Source organism: Pseudophryne corroboree, chromosome 10 (genome assembly GCF_028390025.1).
Source record: "Pseudophryne corroboree isolate aPseCor3 chromosome 10, aPseCor3.hap2, whole genome shotgun sequence".
NCBI classification, from domain to species: domain Eukaryota; kingdom Metazoa; phylum Chordata; class Amphibia; order Anura; family Myobatrachidae; genus Pseudophryne; species Pseudophryne corroboree.
This window is the reverse complement of record NC_086453.1, coordinates 39,321,198-39,329,470: the sequence shown is the minus strand read 5'-3', so window position 1 is coordinate 39,329,470 and position 8,273 is coordinate 39,321,198. Positions and strand designations below refer to the sequence as shown.

At 46.5% G+C, this 8,273-nt stretch overlaps 1 protein-coding gene across 1 annotated transcript; it reads right to left on the bottom strand.

Moving 5' to 3' along the window:
• Positions 1-2,534: 2,534 nt before the first annotated feature.
• LOC134966973 (free fatty acid receptor 2-like) lies at positions 2,535-3,833 on the bottom strand. The gene is made up of 2 exons (XM_063943982.1): positions 3,805-3,833; positions 2,535-3,484 (listed from the first exon to the last, which is right to left on the bottom strand). Exons 1-2 carry the CDS (start codon positions 3,831-3,833, stop codon positions 2,539-2,541), a joined length of 975 nt encoding a protein of 324 aa, XP_063800052.1. The 3' UTR covers positions 2,535-2,538.
• Between the last annotated feature and the right edge of the window lie 4,440 nt (positions 3,834-8,273).

The window sequence follows — 8,273 nt, the reverse complement described above, 5'->3', positions numbered from 1 at the left end:
TCTTAAATCCCCAGGACTGTCACTGAGGGTAAGACGATCTGTGCCTCTGCTACATTATTAAATTATCCATTTTTATGGCTACCTGCCATGTAACAGTCACAGGCTTTCCTGATGAACAGGTTCCTAAAGTGTATATAACGTATTTAGGGGAGATGTACTAACTAAGCCCTGGAGCGTGATAAAGTGGAGAGAGATAAACTACCAACCAATCAGCTCGTAACTGCCATGTGTTCAAAAAGTGACAGTTGGGTTGGTAATTTATCTCTCTCCACTTTATCCCTCTCCAAATCTTAGTACATCTCCCCCAGACTCCTGAAACTAAGAGTGAGTTATTATACCTTAACGATCACTTTCTGCTATTGCGCCACTCTCGGTATACTGTAACTTGGACCACATTATCTCTGAGCTTGAGTCCATACAGGTCATGCTAGTTTTATGTCGGGAGCGATGCGTGTATTCCTTGCACATATACTTGATTTTGACTACAGTCATTTGAATAAGTGGTGATCATAAAAAGACAAGGACAGGGATTGATCCGATTTGTGCGATGCCCCTTCCATATTACATAGTATATAACTGGACGACATGAATGAACCAATAGGACAACTTGTTTTGCATTTTTGTTATTTGTCTTCCTATTATTTTCAGTTCAAAAGTCGTAGCCCAACAATAATCACATTTTTAATCACATGCTTGTCCCATGCCTCCTTGAATTAATTTACTGGGAACTATTTTTTAAAGTGGCAAAACTATGCCTTGTAAACGATTGCTGCTTTAAAAAACATCCGAGTTTGGCCAGGAACCCGCACCTCTGGCCAACTCGGATTTCATTACATCCGGCCCACTGTATGAGACCCCACCACCAAGGCTGGGACACCGTTTCGTGGCTCTAACGCTCTTTCTGTAAAGAAAAAGTTTTTCCTTCTGTTAACTTTTAGACTTTCTGAATCCAATTCAACTTTGTGTCCCTTGTTCTAGAATTCCTTTTTTTTTTTCGCCTTCAAAATAGTTCCTCCCAACATCTTATTTATGGGTCTGATCTATCTGGCTTGTTCTATCATATCCAGGTGCACCAGGGTACTGGGCCCTAAGAAATTGGCTTGTACTTTATCTCTCTCCACGTTATCTCTCCCCAAGGCTCGATACATCTCCCCCTATTATAGTAAGCTTTCTCTTTGAACTCATAAAATATCATCCAAAACACAATGTTAGTGTTTTAGGTGATGGTGTTCTTATCGTAGACATTTTATTAGCTGCACCTATAGGTGTGCTGAGGGAAACTAGATTAACTATTGTTATGAATAGCTGTTATCTATAACGCACTGACACTGAGATGATCAGGACACAAACAAATGACACGCAATGACTAGAAAAAGAAGGTAAAGACGGTCCATCCCGAGTGAGCTTACAATCTAAGGTTTGGGGAACCGTTGATGCATAAGGTACAGCATAATTATTCTAGCTGCCGATGGGGAAAGTGCAGGCGCATGCATATTGTAAGGCAGTAGCTGTCAATACCAATGCAGACACCGCCGACGGGCGTTTCAGACAGGAAATATGAAACCACCAGCCACTTTCAACCATAGCTCTTCTTCACTGTTAATCTGAACTCTGTCCCTTTTTGGCGCCACGGTCACTTTTGTGGCTGACCACAGGGCTAACAGATCTGCACAAATGTACAAAACATTAAAATAAATACATTTGTTCCACCAGATTGAACTTTTACATTAGAGTTCTACCGTTTCTCAAGCTATGCAGGGCCAGATAAACAATGGGAAAGACCAGACAAGGGCTCCAGACAGGGTCAGACTGGCCCACAGGGGTACAGGGGAAACCACCGGTAGGCCCCACTGACTGAGTGCCCACTCCTTCCTCTAGGGATCAGGTTCCAGACTGTGCACTGAATTATACATGGTAGATATGTTGCATTACACTGCACAAGACAATTGTGCATTTCTGTGGAGGCTGGCCAAACCCCGTTGTAGGCTAGCCACACCCTTAAGTATGGGCCCCTATCACTGCATTCCATCGGTGGGCCCCCTCATGCTCCAGTCCGACACTGGCTCCAGACCTCCACTTAAAAACAGGCCCTTTATCATGACAGCATAGTGGTACCGGCCACCCAACTGGCCACACAGTTGGCCAGCAATTGTATTAAAATTGCATTTCTATGTGCATCACAAATTAAGCAATTCTATGCTTTTTACGTTATTGGGGAAACATTGTGGCAGATAGTGGGGGAGGGTGTACACACCAACATAGCAATGGCCAAACCCATATGACACTGGCCACACCCACATACCATTAGTCATAGCTCACAGTAGGTCCTTGATCCTTTTCAGCCCCAGGCCCATGTGGCCCTGAATCCAACCCTGAAGGTATCATTGTCATTATTTCCAATAAATAAGAATGTCTTTCTACGTTTTGATTCCAGCAGAAGATATGGATATCCCTGAGCTTCTGGAACTGTGTTATGGTTCTTCATTGATGGAAAATATAGGTTCCCCCAAAAACACTGTAGCTAAGTCCTGTGAGATGTTATAGCGACTGCAAAGTGGAGGACCCATCTCGATTGCTGTTATTAAATGAAGGATGAGACGGAGGGGGGCAAAACGTCTTACCTGGGCAAACCTTCCTCAGCTTTACTAAGATGGCCGACAAAAAGTCAAAGAACGTGTTCTGCACTGCCGTCGAGGTGAAATAGAAGATGACCGGGTCCAAAGTTGCGTTGAAAGTGCTAAATAGCAGGGCGTACACTCTCCAGTCCGGACTCTTCTTTTGTATAAATCCAACAATATGGGATATGTTGTAGGGCACAAAGCAGATGCAAAAGTTGGCAAGCGTGGCGATGGCCAAACCAATGGCTCTGTGTTTCCGTCTCTTTTGGATGTTTGGCAGAGACATCAGAATCCGTATGAAGTTTATGTAGCAGAAAAGCGTTATAATGGATGGAATGAAGAAAAGGACCACCCCTAACTCCAATCGCACAGGGAGCAGATAGTACAGCTGCAATTCGGAGAAGTCGTCATAGCACTTGTTCTGCTTGGTGCTGTTGTTGGGCACTTTGTACTGGATGACGTATACGATGCTGCAATTGGCGCACGCTACCAGCCAGAAGATTATGCTTAGAAATACGGCGTACTTAGGCTTGCGGTGGATCTTATACTTAATAGGAAAGGCCACGCCCAGGTAGCGCTCTAAGCTGACAGCCGTGAGGAACAGGGTACTGATGTAGATGCTGCTGTAATAGAAGAACCCTGTCGATGCGCAAAGTCCCTCCGCCATATTCCAGATCATGCCAGATGCAGCCTCTATCATCTTCAGAGGAAGGAAGGACAACAGGAGAAGATCTGAGATGGTCAGGTTGAGGAGAAAGATGTCCACTGGTGTTGGCTTCCTGCGGACCTTGACTAAAAAGGCGTAGAAGGCCAGCAAGTTAGCAGGCAGGCCGGTCAGGAAAGTCAAAATGTAGATAGCCAGAAGAAGATGACAGTATCCTTTATCACACCTTTAAAGAAGAAAAATAAATAGATCATTATTTACTATATAACATTGAGGTTTTGAACAGTCATGATTAAGCTGCATTAAGTTATCATTTTCTAAAAGGCAATTGAGAAATTATAAAATGATAGACAGCATCTGATTGGTTGCTATGACCAACAACACCAATTCTCTGTTTTAGAAGCTTCAGTAAATTTACCCCAATGTGGGGGTTTAGATAAGCAGGAAATACAGAGATCATGGAATTACTACAAAGATTGTGGCAGCCATTTTGGATCATCGATTGCAGGATTATTTATCCTCCCCATGAAGGATCTAGGTGAGGCAGCCATTTTAGCTGTGCTACATAGGATTACACTGGGCAGAACAGGTAGTGCCCGCAAATAATGACCGATAATAAGCAAAATAAAATTACATGGGAAGATCATCAGAACCATGCATTTCTTTCATTCTACACAGAGCACCAGGCTAGGAAGCAATTTGGGCACACTACATTGGTAACAACATAGGATTAAGCATTACATGAATCAAGGACATAATGTACAAGGATAAAATGAACAGTGAGCCAACAGCATACCCACTGTGTCAACACTTCCACAGTTGGCTATTGTGTTCTTGAAAGCATCAGACAAAGCAGCCATGTAAGGTGCACTACTTAGGTTACAGTGGGCTAGAGATGAGCGCCGGAAATTTTTCGGGTTTTGTGTTTTGGTTTTGGGTTCGGTTCCGCGGCCGTGTTTTGGGTTCGACCGCGTTTTGGCAAAACCTCACCGAATTTTTTTTGTCGGATTCGGGTGTGTTTTGGATTCGGGTGTTTTTTTCAAAAAACCCTAAAAAACAGCTTAAATCATAGAATTTGGGGGTCATTTTGATCCCAAAGTATTATTAACCTCAAAAACCATAATTTACACTCATTTTCAGTCTATTCTGAATACCTCACACCTCACAATATTATTTTTAGTCCTAAAATTTGCACCGAGGTCGCTGTGTGAGTAAGATAAGCGACCCTAGTGGCCGACACAAACACCGGGCCCATCTAGGAGTGGCACTGCAGTGTCACGCAGGATGGCCCTTCCAAAAAACCCTCCCCAAACAGCACATGACGCAAAGAAAAAAAGAGGCGCAATGAGGTAGCTGACTGTGTGAGTAAGATAAGCGACCCTAGTGGCCGACACAAACACCGGGCCCATCTAGGAGTGGCACTGCAGTGTCACGCAGGATGGCCCTTCCAAAAAACCCTCCCCAAACAGCACATGACGCAAAGAAAAAAAGAGGCGCAATGAGGTAGCTGACTGTGTGAGTAAGATAAGCGACCCTAGTGGCCGACACAAACACCGGGCCCATCTAGGAGTGGCACTGCAGTGTCACGCAGGATGGCCCTTCCAAAAAACCCTCCCCAAACAGCACATGACGCAAAGAAAAAAAGAGGCGCAATGAGGTAGCTGACTGTGTGAGTAAGATAAGCGACCCTAGTGGCCGACACAAACACCGGGCCCATCTAGGAGTGGCACTGCAGTGTCACGCAGGATGGCCCTTCCAAAAAACCCTCCCCAAACAGCACATGACGCAAAGAAAAAAAAATGCGCAATGAGGTAGCTGACTGTGTGAGTAAGATAAGCGACCCTAGTGGCCGACACAAACACCGGGCCCATCTAGGAGTGGCACTGCAGTGTCACGCAGGATGGCCCTTCCAAAAAACCCTCCCCAAACAGCACATGACGCAAAGAAAAATTAAAGAAAAAAGAGGTGCAAGATGGAATTGTCCTTGGGCCCTCCCACCCACCCTTATGTTGTATAAACAGGACATGCACACTTTAACCAACCCATCATTTCAGTGACAGGGTCTGCCACACGACTGTGACTGAAATGACGGGTTGGTTTGGACCCCCACCAAAAAAGAAGCAATTAATCTCTCCTTGCACAAACTGGCTCTACAGAGGCAAGATGTCCACCTCATCATCATCCTCCGATATATCACCGTGTACATCCCCCTCCTCACAGATTATCAATTCGTCCCCACTGGAATCCACCATCTCAGCTCCCTGTGTACTTTGTGGAGGCAATTGCTGCTGGTCAATTTCTCCACGGAGGAATTGATTATAATTCATTTTAATGAACATCATCTTCTCCACATTTTCTGGATGTAACCTCGTACGCCGATTGCTGACAAGGTGAGCGGCGGCACTAAACACTCTTTCGGAGTACACACTTGTGGGAGGGCAACTTAGGTAGAATAAAGCCAGTTTGTGCAAGGGCCTCCAAATTGCCTCTTTTTCCTGCCAGTATAAGTGCGGACTGTCTGACGTGCCTACTTGGATGCGGTCACTCATATAATCCTCCACCATTCTTTCAATGGTGAGAGAATCATATGCAGTGACAGTAGACGACATGTCCGTAATCGTTGTCAGGTCCTTCAGTCCGGACCAGATGTCAGCATCAGCAGTCGCTCCAGACTGCCCTGCATCACCGCCAGCGGGTGGGCTCGGAATTCTGAGCCTTTTCCTCGCACCCCCAGTTGCGGGAGAATGTGAAGGAGGAGATGTTGACAGGTCGCGTTCCGCTTGACTTGACAATTTTCTCACCAGCAGGTCTTTCAACCCCAGCAGACTTGTGTCTGCCGGAAAGAGAGATCCAAGGTAGGCTTTAAATCTAGGATCGAGCACGGTGGCCAAAATGTAGTGCTCTGATTTCAACAGATTGACCACCCGTGAATCCTTGTTAAGCGAATTAAGGGCTCCATCCACAAGTCCCACATGCCTAGCGGAATCGCTCCGTGTTAGCTCCTCCTTCAATGTCTCCAGCTTCTTCTGCAAAAGCCTGATGAGGGGAATGACCTGACTCAGGCTGGCAGTGTCTGAACTGACTTCACGTGTGGCAAGTTCAAAGGGCATCAGAACCTTGCACAACGTTGAAATCATTCTCCACTGCGCTTGAGACAGGTGCATTCCACCTCCTATATCGTGCTCAATTGTATAGGCTTGAATGGCCTTTTGCTGCTCCTCCAACCTCTGAAGCATATAGAGGGTTGAATTCCACCTCGTTACCACTTCTTGCTTCAGATGATGGCAGGGCAGGTTCAGTAGTTTTTGGTGGTGCTCCAGTCTTCTGTACGTGGTGCCTGTACGCCGAAAGTGTCCCGCAATTCTTCTGGCCACCGACAGCATCTCTTGCACGCCCCTGTCGTTTTTAAAAAAATTCTGCACCACCAAATTCAAGGTATGTGCAAAACATGGGACGTGCTGGAATTTGCCCATATTTAATGCACACACAATATTGCTGGCGTTGTCCGATGCCACAAATCCACAGGAGAGTCCAATTGGGGTAAGCCATTCCGCGATGATCTTCCTCAGTTGCCGTAAGAGGTTTTCAGCTGTGTGCGTATTCTGGAAAGCGGTGATACAAAGCGTAGCCTGCCTAAGAAAGAGTTGGCGTTTGCGAGATGCTGCTACTGGTGCCGCCGCTGCTGTTCTTGCGGCGGGAGTCCATACATCTACCCAGTGGGCTGTCACAGTCATATAGTCCTGACCCTGCCCTGCTCCACTTGTCCACATGTCCGTGGTTAAGTGGACATTGGGTACAACTGCATTTTTTAGGACACTGGTGAGTCTTTTTCTGACGTCCGTGTACATTCTCGGTATCGCCTGCCTAGAGAAGTGGAACCTAGATGGTATTTGGTAACGGGGGCACACTGCCTCAATAAATTGTCTAGTTCCCTGTGAACTAACGGCGGATACCGGACGCACGTCTAACACCAACATAGTTGTCAAGGCCTCAGTTATCCGCTTTGCAGCAGGATGACTGCTGTGATATTTCATCTTCCTCGCAAAGGACTGTTGGACAGTCAGTTGCTTACTGGAAGTAGTACAAGTGGGCTTACGACTTCCCCTCTGGGATGACCATCGACTCCCAGCAGCAACAACCGCAGCGCCAGCAGCAGTAGGCGTTACACGCAAGAATGCATCGGAGGAATCCCAGGCAGGAGAGGACTAGTCAGAATTGCCAGTGACATGGCCTGCAGGACTATTGGCATTCATGGGGAAGGAGGAAATTGACACTGAGGGAGTTGGTGGGGTGGTTTGCGTGAGCTTGGTTACAAGAGGAAGGGATTTACTGGTCAGTGGACTGCTTCCGCTGTCGCCCAAAGTTTTTGAACTTGTCACTGACTTATTATGAATGCGCTGCAGGTAACGTATAAGGGAGGATGTTCCGAGGTGGTTAACGTCCTTACCCCTACTTATTACAGCTTGACAAAGGCAACACACGGCTTGACACCTGTTGTCCGCTTTTCTGTTGAAATACCTCCACACTGAAGAGCTGATTTTTTTGGTATTTTCACCAGGCATGTCAACGGCGATATTCCTCCCACGGACAACAGGTGTCTCCCCGGGTGCCTGACTTAAACAAACCACCTCACCATCAGAATCCTCCTGGTCAATTTCCTCCCCAGCGCCAGCAACACCCATATCCTCCTCATCCTGGTGTACTTCAACATCTTCATCTTCAATCTGACTATCAGGAACTGGACTGCGGGTGCTCCTTCCAGCAATTGCAGGGGGCGTGCAAATGGTGGAAGGCGCATGCTCTTCACGTCCAGTGTTGGGAAGGTCAGGCATCGCAACCGACACAATTGGACTCTCCTTGTGGATTTGGGATTTCGAAGAACGCACAGTTCTTTGCGGTGCTTTTGCCAGCTTGAGTCTTTTCAGTTTTCTAGCGAGAGGCTGAGTGCTTCCATCCTCATGTGAAGCTGAACCACTAGCCATGAACATAGG